This window comes from Hemiscyllium ocellatum, chromosome 16, assembly GCF_020745735.1.
Source record: "Hemiscyllium ocellatum isolate sHemOce1 chromosome 16, sHemOce1.pat.X.cur, whole genome shotgun sequence".
Classification (NCBI taxonomy): Eukaryota; Metazoa; Chordata; class Chondrichthyes; order Orectolobiformes; family Hemiscylliidae; genus Hemiscyllium; species Hemiscyllium ocellatum.
The window spans coordinates 32,048,890-32,067,355 of NC_083416.1; the positions used below are offsets into that span (position 1 = coordinate 32,048,890).

General features: G+C 42.7%; 1 protein-coding gene across 2 annotated transcripts in view; it reads left to right on the top strand.

Moving 5' to 3' along the window:
- Positions 1-18,466, top strand: part of sh3pxd2b (SH3 and PX domains 2B) — a 329,121-nt gene that overhangs the window by 269,557 nt on the left and 41,098 nt on the right. For both annotated transcript variants that reach the window (XM_060837107.1, XM_060837108.1), the window contains one exon: positions 6,713-6,847. In XM_060837107.1, the coding sequence (XP_060693090.1) occupies positions 6,713-6,847 (135 nt within the window). The remainder of the gene's footprint in view (positions 1-6,712; positions 6,848-18,466) is intronic.

Here is an 18,466-nt window from a genome sequence, read left to right on the forward strand (position 1 = left end):
AAACCATCAATGATGTAGGCACATTTGACTGAATAAAAGCCAGTTTTTATGAGACAATATGTCAACTAATCCAGATTGGAAAAAAAAGGTTCTAACAACATAAAATGTTCAAACAAAAAACATTAAGGATACAATCTATACATAATTCCCACAAAAAAAAAGTAACACAGCTATTGTGCAAGGTCCTTGGAAGAGTAGAGAAGTTAAAATGGCATTTTAAGAAAAAGCATTTGATAAACTGAGGCTCAGTACAAATGTTATAGGAATACAATAGAGCAAAATGAAAGAGGGCTAAAGAGAAAATGAAAAAAGACTGAAAACTTAAAGCACTCTATGATCGCATACAAGATAGAGAAACTGTTACAAAAAACATTTGGAGATTAAAAGGAAATCATTTTATGAGATGAAGAAATGGTGGTGATACTAAATAAATATTTTGTATCAGTTTTCACTAGAGTATTATGGTGGAATTGACATGATATAAGTAGAGGAGATGGAACAATTAGGTTGGATAACTAGATTAGGAAGTAACACAGGAAAACCAAGTGGAAATCAGTGAGAATGCCTGATGGCATAGATCCTAAAATGCTGAGGGTCAAATCACAATTTTTCTAAAATATTCTTGTACGTAGACATTGTTTCACAAGACAAGACATTTGTAAAGATAGCACCGTGCATCAAAAAGAGCAAAAGTAATAAATCAGGTAATCGTTAAACTGACTACTTACATTGTCAATTTAGCCTTTTCATGGTTTAATTATTGCCTATCAGCTGAAAAGAGACAGTTGGTTAAGGATGGACAATACAGATCTGTATAATTAAAGTTGTGACACATGTATCCAAAAACATTTTTTGAGTGGCAATGCAATTTATTATATTAATTTCAGTTTTCAAAAAACATTTGAAACACACAAAGCTTATTAATCAAATTAAGGTGTGCAGTATTAAGAGGCACATGACAATGTGAACTGGAAGTTCACTGACTACAGACAACAAAGAGCAGTCAACAACATTTGATCTTGGAATTAAAGGGACATGTACAGTGATATCTTCCAGGGGTTTGTGTTGGGACCATTTCTCCTCTTAGTATGAAAATAGGAATGGGCCTCAATATTCAGTATTTTAAACAGTTGGTTACTGTTGATTGAGAAAAGTAACTTTGACATAGTTGGTGGAGCTTGAATGTATTGTCTGAAAGGTTAATGGGAGTAAATTTAATGGTAACTATGCAATTGGAATTGGACAATTACTTATGGTAGAATCTTGCAGGGGACTAAACAACTCAGGCTATGTGAAATTTGTGGCAGATTTGGGGCGAGAATGCTAAGGTCCATCTGGAAATTATGAGCAACTTCCTTATGTATATTTAAGGCTGATTTATTCTTGGTCAGTAGAGGAAGAGGGTCGTGGTGATAATGGAGCAAAGTAAGGAATGTTGGATCAGCCATGATCCTACTGAATGACAGAACAGGCTCAAGGGGCTGAACCACCTACTCCTGTTCCTTATAGTTTCATAGCACTTGTTATGCATTGCCAGGTATTTTTGTAGGCAGTAGGACTTTTTCTAGGCAGTAGCAAGTTGCCTATTAATTAAGATTATTACAGGCACATCTCACCTCATTAGCAAGTTGTTCCCTATGTTATCAAAGACGCCACCTATCAAACATGAGATGCTGAGAAGTCTTGACATAGAAGTCAGAGGAGATACTTGGTGTCTTCAGTTCACCATGTGCTGCAAAGGGCTTTTGTGCTGAACATCTGGAGCCATCACCTCCGGGCAAGCTTATTATGCACAGGCCAGATGCAAACCACGGAAATTGAAATCTGACAATGTGCCAGCCTCAATCCATTTACAGTGCACTTCTGCACTTCAGTGCTGCACCTCTGAGAGCACTGGCAACTGTTATGGTAATGCTGCTGTGCACTCAGGGACACACACCCAGCTCTAGGGGACCAGGCTGCATTTGCAGCCCAGTTGCTTGCTCTCTTAGCACTTGCTCTCACTGAGCCTAACTGGATCATATCGTATTTTTGTCTTGTCTTTCCTTTTAAGGCTTTGCCATCTTAGCCAGAGATACCAGGTTCACAGTACTACTGTCTTGTTATGACATCTATGCAGATACAAAGCCAGGAAGCTTGTCATGATTATCAACAGGCTGTTTACAAGTTGATGGAAATAGCTTTAAGTCAGGAGGAACTGGGCATAGTAAATCAAGAGTAGCTGCAAAAACCAGTCCAGAGGCTTGGACACACTCAGCCACTCAGGGCAGTCAGGATGCTTTCCATATAAAGGATGATGAGAAAATAAGACCATAAGACGTAAGGTCAGAAATTAGGCCATTTGGCCCATTGAGTCTGCTCGCCATTCAATCATGGCTGATAATTTTCTCAACCCCCATTCTCCTGCTTTCTCTTTGTAACCATTGATATTCAAGAACCTATCTATCTCGGTCTTAAATATACTCAATGACTTGGTCTCCACAGCTTTCTATGGCAATGAATTCCATAGATTCACCACTCTCTGGCTGAAGAAGTTTCTCTTATCTCTGTTTGAAAAGGTCTTCCCTTTACTCTAAGGCTGTGCCCTCGGATCCTAGTCTTTCTTCCAAATGGAAAAATCTTCCCAACATCTACTCTGTCTACGCCATTCGGTATTCTGTATGTTTCAATTAGATTACCCCCCACCAATTCCTTCGTCAAACTTTTCTCAGATGTTAAGCTTCTCATTCCTGAGACCATTCTTGTGAACCTCCTCTGAAAACACTCCAGGACCAGTACAGGTAGAAAATCCTTTATCCGAAATGTTCACTAGCAGCTGTTTTTCGAAATTTGGAATTAGTTGGTTTTCAGAATGAGAGGTTAATGGTGAAATTTTAAAAAGTTTTACGAGAGCAGCAGACTTCTAACTAAGAACGTGCTTGGCCACGCTCCCCCCACGTTACATCTCAGTGGCACATATCGAGTGGGTATCGACTTGGCGGCGTTCACAGAGAAACCCCAGGCATGTCGGTACTTGGCCACGCCCCCCCCCCCATGTCGCATCTGAGTGACACATCGAGTGGGTGTCGACTTGGGGTCATTCACAGAGAAACCTCAGGCTTGTCTGTGCTTGGCCACGCCCCCCCATGTTGCATCAAAGTGACACACATCGAGTGGGTGTCGACTTGGGTTAACTGTTTGTTCGGCAAACAACCTTGTTAATGAGAAAAAACCTTCACCAAAAAACCTTCTGATTTTAGAACTTTTCGGTTTTTGGATGTTCAGATAAAGGATCTTGTACCTGTACATCTTTCCTGAGATATAGAGTCATAGAAATGCACAGCACGGAAACAAACCTTTCAGTCCAACACATCCATGCTGACTAGATAACCTAATCTAATCTAGTCGTATTTGCCAGCACTTGGCCAATATCCCTCTTAACCCTACGTATTCATATACCCATCCAGATGGCTGTTCAAGGGGACTTGTAATTGTACCAGCTTCCACCACTTGCTCTGGCAGCTCACTCCATGCACACACCACCTCTGCATGAAAACATTGTCCCTTAAGTTCCTTTTAAAGTTTCCACCTCTCGCCCTAAACCTATGCCCTCTAGTTCTCCACCACCCCAAGGAAAAGACAGTGTCTACTTATCCTATCCGTGCCCCTCATGATTTTATAAACCTCAATAAGGTCATTCTTCAGCCTCCAATGCACCAGGGAAAACTTACCCAGCCTATTCAGCTTCTCCCTGTAGCTCAAATCCACCAACTCTGGCAACATGCTTGTAAATCTTTCAAGTTTTGCAACATCCTTATGATAGGAGGGAGGCCAAAATTGCACTCAATATTCCAACAGTGGCCTAACAATGTCCTGTACAACCGCAACGTGACCTCCTAACTTCTGTACTCAATGCTCTGTCCAATAAAGGAAAGCATACCATACGCCTTCTTCACTATCCTATCTACCTGCGACTCCACTTTCAAGGAACTATGAACCTGCACTCCAAATATGGGGCCGAAAACTCTGCCCAATGCCCCAAACGTGGTCTGACCAGAAAATGGCAGGTATCCAGCCATCATTCTTTCTGCCCTGTTTTGGGCTGGTTTCCTCCTCGGAAAAGATAGAGTCAGGTATTAAGGGTGATGAATGTGCATTTCACAGCTGTTAGTTTGCAGTACAATTGGGGAAATCTCTCGAGCAAGTAACTAGGCGGTGCAGAGGGAATGTGGCATTAATGGTGTCAGGGGTTGATGAGAGTGAATGGGGAAGAGTTGAATGTAATACTGAGAGCAGTAGAGCGTGAGCCTTAATGAGCAGTGGGTGTAGTAGCAGAGAGAGAGTAAATGCAACATATCAGAGAAGATAGTGGTACTGATACATGTAGTCCTTCCCCACCTTAGTGCAGTGTATTCCTCCTGATGGCGGAGAGGGTATAGGTCCAGGTGGTAACTTCACACAAGGCCGACATGGTCTAGTGTTGTGGCCTCCACCACTGATTCTGGGCATTGATAATGCCTCGCATCTGCTCTGCAAATTCTTTAAAAGCAGTTTCCCCCAGGTCCCTGTCTGCAAAGAGGAGCATCCAATTTCACATGTCTGCCATGTCCAGGGCAAATGTCAGGAACCATTCAGGGCAGCTTTGGACTGACAGTGCTTATCTGAATATACAACATTATTTTTGAGAAGGTGCCATTACCACCAAGAATTCCAATCAATTTTAGGTTATTCTGACACTGGCCCCTTTCTCGAGGTACAGAGCATGGTAAACTGAGGCAGGAGTTGGGCAAGATCCATTGTAAAGGGGTATATAGTTAATGAGACGAATTTGATATGATACCATGAGATATCTTGCAATTCCTGTTCTAATGGAAAAGTCTACTTTTATGTCATACTTGGAAATCTTGTTGGCACATTCAGTTGTGCTGTTTCAATTCTTATTCTTATCTTTGCATATAATAATTTTTTATACACTCTGGGTGCATTAGCCCTCAATATGTAGACAGGAAACATTGGCAAGATCCTTCCACCATATTCAATATGTCCAAAAGAAAGCTGTCCAGAACTTGCACTTGAAACAGTTTAGGCTGTCTCAGCATGTACAAATAAAAAGCCTAATGCCTTTTCTCTGTGTACAGACAGCGCTGGATCATCTATAAACAGGAAAACCTGGCTTCCAGGCAACCTGAAAGAAAACTGCAGGCCACCATCTCAAATATAAACATCTACCAAACTTTAGTTGAATTTTCAGCGAGATGGTGTTGAGTGAATAAATGAGGAGCAGGAGAGGACTATCTGACCCATTTTGCCCACTCTGCCATACGATATGTTCGTGGTTGATCTGCCTCAACTCTAATTTCTCTGTTTCTGGGTTAGTGGTGCTGGAAGAGCACAGCAGTTCAGGCAGCATCCAAGGAGCAGTAAAATCGATGTTTCGGGCAAAAGCCCTTAATCAGGAATAAAGGTAGAGAGCCTGAAGCGTGGAGAGATAAGCTAGAGGATGGTGGGACTGGGGAGAAAGTAGCATAGAGTACAATAGATGAGTAGGGGAGGGGATGATGGTGATAGCTCGGGGGTGGGGGGAAGGTGGAGTGGATAGGTGGAAAAGAAAATAGGCAGGTAGGACAAGTCATAGGGACAGTGCTGAGCTGGAAGTTTGGAACTAGGGTGAGGTGGGGGAAGGGGAAATGAGGAAACTGTTGATGTCCACATTGATGCCCTGGGGTTGAAGTGTTCCGAGGCGGAAGATGAGTACAGAGTGGGTTCTTTGCAATTCTGAGAGAGTGTGTCCTCAGCTGGGGCAGAGTTGACTGTAGAGAGGTTAGGTGCCGGCGCATTGCTGCAAGCATGGAGCGGAGGATCTTGAAGGAGAACTGCTGCTGGTGTTTTTGAATCTGTAATCTGTGCTGTTTGTCCTGTTCGGGTCCGAACTCTGCTGGTTTAAAGGTGGTACGGAGTCTGTGTGGATTGTGTTGGTTACGGAGGCAGGCACTGAGGAAGCAAATGTGGCTGTGGTAGCGAGTTTGTTTCAGGACATGGTTGAAGAGCTTCAGGGCAGAGGAAATGACCTGGGAGTCGCAGTGGGAGAGGGACTCTCTGAGATTCTTGTAGAGAGAGGAGGAAAATTTCTTCAAGGCAGGCATCCTTGCAAGAGGATTCGCAGTAGGGTTAAAATCAACGAGGTAAAAACAATGACTGCAGATGCTGGAAACCAGATTCTGGATTAGTGTTGCCTTCTCCGTGTTGAGATGCTGGAATTATTCTGCTGCTCACAGTCAGAATAAAACCTTTTAGGTTGTTTCCTTAAGATTGAGATTGTTTCTAGAGGACAGAAGTAGGATTCTAAGGTTGAAGATGAGGCTATTAAAATTGCCCCTCTAATGCAACCATCAATTTGCAACAACAAAGATTTTAGAATGGTTAAAACACTAATTATGAGTGCACTTCTTTGAAATGGGGTTCAACATATTGAGTGCCTCACTGATGGATGTTGAATTTTAACAAGTTTACAGTACTGTACCTTATTTCAAAATGCAAGGTTTAACCACAAAAGTCAAGTAACACTTTCAGATTTCTGATTGCTGAAGTACTAACCTTGTGGTTTCAGCAATGTATTTCTAGGCTAGTTGAATATAGAGGTTACTTGCACAGAATGCAACAACTTGCAAGCGTTTTGATTGTGACCTGTACCATATCTTAAATGATTCCCTTAAGGCTGATTCTTTGATTTCAGGTGGAGATGGGACATCTGCTGACCAGTTTTTCCTGGATCAGTATGTGGCAGTAACCAATTATGACAAACAGGAAAGTACAGAGATCAGCTTACATCAAGGACAAGTAGTAGAAGTTATTGAGAAAAATGAATCTGGTAAGTTACTTTCAGAAAAACCCAAACTTAGCTTAATGTTAAAGAGGAACACTTATGTAATGGTTTCTATTCAAATGTCTCAATCGAAATGACAGAGAAATGTAATAACACCATATGTCAGTTCCCACTCTGAACTGAATATTGAGTGTTTACGTGGTTCTAAACCTAAAAGTTGTAAACTATAACACATCTGTGCTCCTTGTGGCCTGTGAATTTCTGAAATGGTAATGGTGTTGCTTGGTTGAGGTTTAACTACTAATAATTCTCTTGATACTGCCAAATGTCAGACTGAATGATTTTGCAGGGTGATGTAATTAAATCTCCTTTGACCAACTGTCCTATAGATTTTTGTATTTATTGTTCAAAATATGTATCATTAAACCCCTATTGGCTTTAATGGTGAAGAATACAAGTTAAAGAATGCAAAAGATAAGGCAGAAGTATTTGCAACAATCTTCAGCCAGAAGTGCCAAGTGGATAATCCATCTCGGCCTCCTCAACTGCTACCCAGATACCAGTCTTCAGAAAATTTGATTCACTTCATTTAATATCAAAAAATGATTGGAGGCACTGGGTGTGGCAAGGGCTATGTGCCCTGATAACATTCCAGCAATCGTAGTGAAGACTTGTTCTCGAGAAATTGCCCTTTCCCAAGCCAAACTATTCCAATGCAGTTACAACAGTGCCATATACCCAACAATGTGGAAAATTGCCCCATTATATCCTGTACACAAAAAGCAGACAGATCCGTCTCACCAATTACTGTCCTGTCAGTCTACTCTTAATAGTCAGTAATGATGGAAGCTGTCATACACAGTGTTGTCAAGCAGCACTTGCTCAGCAATAACCTGTGTGCACAGTTTGGGTTCTCAGCTCCTGTCGATTTTACAGCTTTGGTTCAAACATGGATAAAACAGTTAAATTCCAGAGGTGAGGTGAGAGTGACAGCCCTTGATATCAAGACCACATTTGACTGAGTGTGGCATCAAGGAGGCTCGGCAAAATTGGAATCAATGGGAATCGGGGCAAGGTCACTGCTGGTTAGAGCCATCCCTGGTACATAGAAAGATGGTAGTGGTTGTTGGAGTTATGTCTTCTCAGCTCCAGTACATCTTTGCAGGAGTTTCTCAGGCTAGGGTCCTAGGCCTAACCACCTTCAGCTGCTTCATTAATGATCTTTCTTCCATCATCAGGTCAGAATTGGGAATGTTTGCAGATGATTACACAATGTTCAGTACGATTAATGACTCCTCAGGTACTGAAGCAGTTCATGTTCAAATGCAACAAGAATATTTGGGCTTGGGCTGTCAAATGGCAAATAGCATTCATGCCACAAAAACATCAGGACGTGACCGTCTCCAATAAGAGATGAACTAATCACTGCTCCTTGACATTGAATGGTATTACCATCACTAAATGCCAATTCTAAACATCCTGAGGGTTACTGTTGACCAGAAGCTCAACTGGACTCACTATATAAATAGAGTGGCTACATAAACAGATCAGAAGCTTGGAGTGCAGTGGCAAGTTAATACATCTCTTGACTCAACAAAGTGTGTCCACCATCCACAAGGTACAAGTCAGGAGAGTGATGGAATACTCCCCACTTGCCTGGTTGGTTGTAGCTCCAACAACACTCAAGAAGCTTGACACAATCCAAGGGAAAGCAGCCCACTTGATTAGTGCCATGTCCACAAGCATCCACTCCCACCACTATTGATGCTGAATAACAGCAGTGTTTACTATTTATAAGATGCACTGAATCTTTCAAATGCATGAGCACTTCCATTTAGGAGGGCAAGAGCAGCAGATAGGACACCACCACCTGTAAGTTCCCCTCAAACCCATTCTGACTTGGAAGTATATTGCTGTCTTGGAAGTATATTGCTGTCCATTCACTGTCATGGAAACACCCTTCCTAATGACATTATGAAATTACCTACAGCTGGACTGCAGTGATACAAGAAGGAAGTTTACCTTCACTAGGGCAACTAGATATGGGCAATAAATACTGGCCAGCCAGGTATGTCCATGTCCCACAAGCGAATAACAACCAAATAAATTTCAAGTGGTAAATACCATAGATAAGTGTATAGTTAAGTACTTGTCTTAGAGTCAGAGAGACGTGCAGCATGGAAACAGACCCTTTGGTCCAACTCGTCCATGCCAACCATATATCCTAACCTAATCTAGTCACACTTGCCTGCACTTGGACCATTATCCCTCTTAACTCTTCCTATTCATATACTCATCCAGATACCTTTTAAATGTTGTAATTATACCAGCCTCCACCACTTCCTATGGCAGCTCATTTCATACATGCACGACCTTCAGCAGAAAAGGTTGCCCATAGGTCCCTTTTCAATTTCTCCCCCCTCACCCTTAACCTATGCCCTCTTGGTCTGAACTCCCCAACCCAGGGAAACCCAGGACCTTGTCTATATTCCCTATCCTTGCCCCTCATGATTTTATAAACGTCAATAAGTTCACCCTTCAGCCTCCAACGCTCCAGCGAAAACAGCCCCTGCAGGTTCAGCCTCTCCCTGTAGCTCAAATCCTCCAACCCTGGAAACATCCTTGAAAATCTTTTCTGAAACCTTTCAAGTTTCACAATATCCTTCTGATAGGAGGAAGACCAGAATTGTGCACAATGTTCCAAAAGTGGCCTAAACAATGCCCAGTACCGCCGCAACATGGCCTCCCAACTCTTATACTCAATGCTCTGTCCAATAAAGGAAAACATACAAACACCTCCTTTACTATCCTATTTACCTGCGACTTCACTTTCAACGAACTATGAGCCTCTACTCCAAGGTCTCTTTGTTCAGCAACACTTCCCAGGACCATACCTTTATGTGAATCAGTCGTACACTGTTTTGCTTTTCCAAAGTGTAGCCCCTCACATTTATCTAAATTAAACTCCATCTGCCACAACTCAGCCCATTGGCCCATCTGATCAGAATCCCGTTGTACTCTGAGGTAACCTTCTTTGCTGTCCACTATACCTCCAATTTTTGAGTCATTTGCAAATTTACCAACTATACCTCCTATCTTCACATCCAAGTCATTTATATAAATGACAAAAAGCAGTGGACCCAGCTCCAATCCATGCGACACACTACTGGTCACAGGCCTCCAATCTGAAAAGCAACCGTCCACCACCACCCTCTGTCTTCTATCTTCAAGCTAGTTCTGTATCCAAATGGCTAGTTCGCCCTGCATTCCAACTCCGCCCCTACTTCGATACCACGTCTAACTCCGCCCCTACTTCGATACCACGTCTAACTCCGCCCTTACTTTGATCTCTGTCCCCGCCCCTGACCCCGCCCCCAGCCCCAGCTCCAGTCCCACACCAGGTCCTAGCTCCCAGCCTTGCCGGATTTTCACCATCCCTCCAGATCTCCCCCCTCTCTGAGGATGAAAGATCAGTCCTCAGCAGGGGCCTCACCTTCATTCCCCTACGCCCTCGGATTAATGAGTTCAACACGCGCCGAGATATTGAACAATTCTTCCGCCGCCTTCGCCTCAGTGCCTACTTTCACAACCAAGACTCCCACCCACCCTCTGACGACCCCTTCTCCCGCCTCCAACACACCCCATCCACCTGGACACCCCGTGCTGGCCTGTTACCCGCCCTCGACCTCTTTATAGCCAACTGCCGCCGTGACATTAACCGACTCAACCTGTCCGCCCCTCTCACCCACTCCAACCTCTCACCCTCAGAACGTGCAGCCCTCCACTCCCTCCGCTCCAATCCCAACCTCACCATCAAACCCACAGACAAGGGAGGCACGGTGGTAGTTTGGCGCACTGACCTTTATACCTCTGAGGCCAAATGCCAGCTCGCGGACGCCTCCTCTTATCGCCCCCTTGACCACGACCCCACCTCCCACCACCAAACCATCATCTCCCAGACCATCCAGGACCTCATCACCTCAGGGGATCTCCCATCCACCGCCTCCAACCTCATAGTCCCACAACCCCGCACCGCCCGTTTCTACCTCCTGCCCAAAATCCACAAACCTGCCTGCCCAGGCTGACCCATTGTCTCAGCCTGCTCCTGCCCCACCGAACTCATCTCCCAATACCTTGACACGGTCCTGTCCCCTTTAGTCCAAGAACTCCCCACCTACGTTCGGGACACCACCCACGCCCTCCACCTCCTCCAGGATTTTCACTTCCCCGGTCCCCAATGCCTTATTTTCACTATGGACATCCAGTCCCTGTACACCTCCATCCCCCATCACGAAGGACCCTCCGCTTCTTCCTTTCCCGCCGCACCAACCAGTACCCTTCCACTGACACCCTCCTTCGACTGACTGAACTGGTCCTCACCCTGAATAACTTCTCTTTTCAATCCTCCCACTTCCTCCAAACTAAAGGAGTTGCCATGGGCACCCGATGTGGCCTCCTCTATATTGGGGAGACAGGCCGCTTACTTGCGGAACGCTTCAGAGAACACCTCTGGGCCGCCCGGACCAACCAACCCAACCACCCCGTGGCTCAACACTTTAACTCTCCCTCCCACTCCACCGAGGACATGCAGGTCCTTGGACTCCTCCACCGGCAGAACATAACAACACGACGGCTGGAGGAGGAGCGCCTCATCTTCCGCCTGGGAACCCTCCAACCACAAGGTATGAATTCAGACTTCTCCAGTTTCCTCATTTCCCCTCCCCTCACCTTGTCTCAGTCGGTTCCCTCAACTCAGCACCGCCCTCCTAACCTGCAATCTCCTTCCTGACCTCTCCGCCCCCACCCCACTCCGGCCTATCACCCTCACCTTGACCTCCTTCCACCTATCCCACCTCTATCGCCCCTCCCCCAAGTCCCTCCTCCCTACCTTTTATCTTAGCCTGCTTGGCTACTCTCTCTCATTCCTGATGAAGGGCTTATGCTCGAAACGTCGAATTCCCTATTCCTGAGATGCTGCCTGGCCTGCTGTGCTTTGACCAGCAATACATTTTCAGCTTTTTATTCCATGAGATCTAACCTTGCTGATCAGTCTACCATGAGGAACCTTGTCAATTGCCTTTCTGAAGTCAATATAGATCACATCCACCACACTGCCTCATCAATCCTCTTTGTTATTTTTCAAAAACCTTAATAAGTTAGTGAGACATAATTTCCCATGCACAAAGCCATGTTGGCTATCCCTGATCAGTCCTTGCCTTTCCAAGTACATGTTAATCCTGTCCCTCAGGATTCCCTTCAACAACCTGCCCACCATCAATGTCAGGCTCACTGGTCTATAGTTCCCTGGCGTTTCCTTATCATCTTTCTTAAATAGTGGCACCACGTTAGCAACCTCCAGTCTTCCGACACCTCACCTGTGATCTAATGATGATGCAGATATCTCAGCAAGGGGCCCAGCAATCACTTCCCTAGTTTCTCATAAAGTTCTAGGTACACCTGATCAGGTGCTGGGAATTATCCACTTTCATGTGTTTTAAGACAACCAAGCACCACCACCTCTGTAATGTGGACATTTTTCAAGATGTCACTATCTATTTCCTCATATTCTATATCTTCCATGTCCTTCTCAACATTAAACACTGATTCAAAATACTCATTTAGTATTTCTCCCATTCCTTGTGGTCCCACACATAGGCTGCCTTGCTGATCTTTGAGAAGCCCTATTCTCTCCCTGGTTACCCTTTTGTCCTTAATATATTTATAAAATCCCTATGGATTCTCCTTAATCCCATTTGCCAAAGCTATCTCATGTCCCCTTTTTGCCCTCCTGATTTCCCTGTTAAATATACTCCTACTGCCTTTATACTCTTCTAAGGATTCACTCGATCTCTCCTGTCTATATGTGACATACTCTTCCTTTTTTTGACCAAAACCTCAATTTCTCCAGTCATGGAGCATTGCCTGCACCTACCAGCTTTGCCTTTCACCCTAACAGGAATATACTGTTTCTGGACATTCATTATCTCTTTTTTAAAGCCTTCCCATTTTCCAGCCATCTCTCTACCTGCGAACATCTGCCCCCAGTCAACTTTTGAAAGTCCCTGCTTAATACCGTTAAAATTGACCTTCCTCCAATTTCGAACATCAACTTTTAGGTCCAGTCTATCCTTTTGTGTCACTGGTCACTGGCCTCAAAGTGCTCCCCCACTGACACCTCAGTAACCTGCCCTGCCTTATTTCCCAAATGTAGGTCAAGTTTTGCAGCTTCTCTAGTAAATCCATCCACGTCATGAATCTGAATTTTCACACTTAACAAATTCCTCTCAATCCAAAATCATAACACAGTGGCAGTCCCAATCTATGTTTTGAAAGTTAAAATTCCCTACCATAACCACCCTATTATTCTTACAGATAACTCAGATCTCCTTACAAATTTGTTTCTTAATTTCCCACTGACTATTAGGGGGTCTATAATACAATCCCAACAATGTGATCATCCCTTTCTCATTTCTCAGTTCCACCCAAAAAGTTTCCCTGAATGTATTCCAAGGAATATCCTCCCTAAGTACAGCCATAATGCTATCCCTTAACAAAAACACTACGTCCCCTTTTCTCATGCCCCCGACCTTTCTATCTTTCCTATAGCATTTGTATCCTGGAATATCATGCTGCCAGTCCTGTACATCCCTGAGCCACATCTCTGTAATTGCTATGATATCCCAGTCCCATGTTCCTAATGATGCCTTGAGTTCATCTGCCTTGCATGTTAGGCCTCTTACATTGAAATAAATGCAGTTTAATTTATCAGTCCTACCTTGTTCTCTGCTTTGTTCCTGCCCTGCCCTGACTGCTTGACTAGCTCTATATCCCAACAGTGCCGGTCTCACCAACTCCTCAGCCACACTCTGTCCTCCTATTCCTACCCTCACTAGCTCATAGCACTGGGAGTAATCCAGGTATTACTACCCTCATGACCTCCTTTTTAAATTCTTGCCTAACATTCATATATTCTCCCTTCAGAATCTCATCCTTTTCCCTTGCTATGTCATTGGTTCCAATTTGAACAATGACCTCCTGTTGGTTGTTCTCCCCTTTGAGATATCCTTGATCCTGGAATCAGGAAGGCAACACGTCATTCTGAGTTTTTGCTGCTGGCCGCAGAAGCATCAGTCTGTGGCCCTGACTAGAGATTCACCTATCACAATCAATTGCTTACAACCCAACGTACCCTCATTGCATTAGAGCCATTCTCGGTACCAGAACCTTGGCTGTGCGTACTGCATTCCCCTGAATTATTTGTAGGCATCAGCTCAACAACTAAATAAATAGATTATCAAATGACTTAAATTTATCTCATATTATTTCAGTGGAGGTCAGTGTGAATCCCTTTTAATGTTCAACTCTATAACGTGATATTATTTTCATGACCTAAATTGGTTTGAGAGGCCACAGTTGGCTTTTAGTTTTTTTTTCGTGATTTTATGGAGTTCATCGAATGTCTTGTGTTTTCTTTCGGTTGCACTCCATACTGTCAAGTGTGTTTGCATATTCAGGACTTCCCTGTGTCCTCATGCTTCCTCTCAGTGTTCCTTCTGTGCTGCTGCTAAGCTGACTTCCTGCTGATACTCAAATGGTCCAGGGGTCGCTTACCCCAAATATGTCCAACATCCCAAGGGAAAAGATGTTGTAATTGCAAGTATCTTCCCACAGAACTATGATTTTAATTCAGTAGACCTGCACCAATCGTCTTGGTGCATTGCTATCCATTATAAAGTTTGCTTTAGGGTTTACTAAATAAGAGAGATGTCCTCCCTTATCTGCATTGTACAAACCTTAAGACCCATTCATTGGGGATAGACTTTGTGGTAACTGAAATGTTCTTCATTAGGTTACATTCAGCTCTGTTACACATTTGATTTTTTTCAACAGTATTACAGTATTTCTATTGAGCTGGCATAGTCAATACTGACCAAACTACAGAATCCCACCAAATTTATACTGGAATATCTCAAAATGGAGTTCCTTCTGCACTTAGCTCTTCAGGAATAAATATACATTCAAGTCACTGCAGGGTAAAATTCTTCGTGAAATTAGATTTGTATGTCCATGATTTAAAAATTCAGCACAGTTTATTTATTGGCTGCATCAATATCAGGGGATTAACAGCCTGCATTCAAACAGAGAGGCCAAGGAATATGGGTTTGAGCCTTCAACTTCATTATTACTTTGAAGGTATGGCAGTAGGAGTCCTGACAAACTTATACTGATGTTCTGACAAGTACCCAACAAGATTGGGTAAATCTGTGGAGGACTCTATGACTCGAGCAGAAGTACCTGGGCCTTGAGTGCAAACAGATAGAGATAGTTGGGAAGTCAGGAAAGAATATTGCAGGGGTCTGCAGTATTTTGTCTGGGTCTCAAGTGCCATTTGAAATTGGAGGGGGACTGATGATAGGTTGAAGCAGGAGTCAGTAGGAGTTTGTGTGAGGAGAGGGTTGCCTGAATACTCGAGTTTGGAATAGTTGCAGATTTTGGAACTGGGGAAGTGATGATTAAAGTGAGGATTGACCTTTCTGTTTCTGTGCTAAAGGGCTAGCTTAGACTTGATAAAAAATTACAGGAAAGAGCAGAAGCAGGGGATTGAGTCTTTTATTTGCTGAAGTTAATGGCCTAACATCTGCTTCTGAATGCTTCCGGTTGTGCTTTGCCAAAATGGACCCTCAACAAGTCTGCACCTCAGTTTTGTCCCTGTAACTGAGATGCCGTTTTGGCCAAAAGAATGGCACCCAGTGCTCAAGACCCAAACATGGCAGTGCAGAATTTCCAACCCTACGTCATTATGCAGAAAGCTTGTTCGATACTGTGAGAGAAAAATAATTATTTTCTACATTAGTTTGAAGTGAACGTTTATTCCTGGTAACACTCCCAATAAATTTGATATTGTTTCCTATTGAAATCAAATGTTCACTGAAGAAAGGTACTTTCTTTGAGAAGATAATATAAATATATTTTCATATAGTCTAAAAATCTATTTCTAGTTCTGTAAATTTACACATTTAGAAAGCCATTTTAGTGCTCTCTTCTGGTCATGTAAATGGAGAGAAAGAAAAGTAACTGTCTTAGAAAAGGTCTACCTAAAGAACCTGGAACACTGTTAATAATTGCACCACTTAATATTGGAATCTCTTTATCCAATGGTAATGAATACTGCCAAGTTGATTCTATTGCTTAGGTTGGCCTTGATGGACAGAAGCAGCAGATGTATGAAAGCTACAACTAGATATCTGCTGATTGCACTGGAAGCCAGGAGAATTGAGATAAGTGCTGCTTATTGCAGTTGCCAACTGTTTGCCCTACACTGGAATGGTGATGAAGGTCGCGAGAATGTAAAGAACTCTCCATGCCCTGCCAGCAATAGTTCAAAGTTGAAAATCTCAAATATAGAGGACTGCTCAGTCTTCTCTTTCAAGAATAATTAGCAAGAATAATTCTGACATCTATATATCCATGCATATTGAGAATAAATTCAGTCTGCAAACTTTTAAAAATTGCAGACTGTGGCTCTGATCAGGAAGACATAGCCCCTTTACTGACTTGACCCCATTTTCCCTGGATAGGGGAAAGGAGATGAGTGTGACTCTTGTATGTAAAAAGCTTGAGCTCAGCTGAGCCTTTTGAACTCAGTGCTTCCACAGGAAACGGGAGCACTCAGAGATGTGCAGGTGAGGTGGGTTGGCCATGGTAAATTGCCCATAGTTCCCAGGGATATGCAGGCTACGTGAATTAGCCAAGGAGAATGCAGTGTTACACGGTTACAGGGGGGTGGGCTGCTCTTCGGAGGGTCTGTGTGGATTCGATGGGTCGAATGGCCTATTTTCACAGTGTAGGGATTCTAAATTAATACTTATTAAGGATGTTTTTTTTATCACACACACATACACACTCACATATCAGTTTGTTTCATTAAGGATGAAGAATTTGAGGGGCTTTGACAGTTTTGAGTATGCTTTCATGAATGGGAATGTTTTTTTTTAAAGATTTAAATATCTATTAAAACTTTCACTTTATCTAACATGGGGTCCCACCCATTGTGGATGCAGGGCTAATTGGCATGTGAAGACAAATGGCGGATTGGTGAGTATAGGGTACGATTTTGCGTAGATTGGTACATTAGGTTCCATTAGAGAGGCAATAGTGTGTCAGGGATAAGTAATAGAGAGCTTAATATTGTTTAAAAAATGCTTCAGGGAACAAATTTCAGAAAACCAAGATGGCTTTTCCTGTGCTACTCCGTGTTTGTGTGGGGGCAATGGCCAGAATCCTCCTTGTAATCACGCGCCCACCCAACTCCTCCTGGAGCAGAATGATGTCAGCCATCACACAATTTCTTGAAATGCATGAACCAAGTCAGAAACTTCCTGACTCTGGCTACCTGCCTCAAAAGTGGAAATTGGCCTGTCAGAAATCCTGACATCATTGTTTCTTAGTTTCCTGAATTTTGCTGCACAACCTAATACTCTCCTGGTTCTTAGTTCCTGAAACTTACTGAAAGCTTAATAGTAACACAAAATTGCAATCAAGAAATTGTTTGCTATAAGACGGTATTTGTGATTTATGCATAAAATTAAACTGGGTACATGATTGTTCAGCCCATTCTTCAGCCTCCATAACCTTGAGAAAAAAAATTGACTCTATAGGCTTAGAATTGAGTCCCATTTACCAACTTTAAAAATCCTCTCTCTAACTTCAGCCCTAAATCAATGTGAAAAGTACAGCACAGAATTCATTTGACATGTTAATATCTGATCCTTAATTATATTTGAATGCTTAAGACCTCTTTTTCCACTTGTCATATTTTGATCATTTCATGGTCTCATTCTTCTCCATCTCAGTAGCTACCTCCAGCTCTAGATTTCCTTCCTTATAACTCTTGGCAGTTTGCTCTCTTTTGACCTATTTGAAAAGCACCTCTTTGAGTTGGCTTTAAGCACACATCATAATACCTACTTCTTTCGAGTAGCAACCACCTTCGTCTGAAGAGACATCCCAGAAACACCTTGGAATATTATCACATTAAAAAAAGTATGTAGACATAAATTGTTGCTGTAATGCTTAACAACTTTTGCCAAGCAATTCGTTGTCCCTAATTTCTATTCAATGTCAGCTTGAAAAAAACAAAATATTATGATGGATTGAGAATAGGTAATAGTTTTTGCTTTTTAACATTTATGTATTATGCTTCTTTAACAGCTTGACATTTTTTTGAATTAGTTTTCACTTGTTCCTTTTCTCCTTCATCGTTTGCATTTGTCCATTTATAATTTATTCAGCAGTTAAGCAGAATCTGGCTACTCTATGATTAAGTGCCTGTGCCGGAGAGTGTCTTGAGCCAAACTGCCCTCTAATAGTTTCCTATCTTGCTGAGATTTTGAACTGACGATTTGGGGAGCTGCAATATGAAGTCAGCAGTGTGTTGCATCGTCAGCAATTTTTCCTTCATTAAAATTTATGTGATAGCTTTTGTTTATAAAAAAAAGCTGTTTTGTACTTGTGATAAACCATTATAGTGCTTGCAAAAAACATTTTAGAAGAAATTATATAAATAATGTGTTATTTCTCAGCTCAGAAAGAAATTAAAGATTGCCATGAGATTTGATGGTTAATATACAATGTAACAAAATATGATCAAATATGGGCATCTTG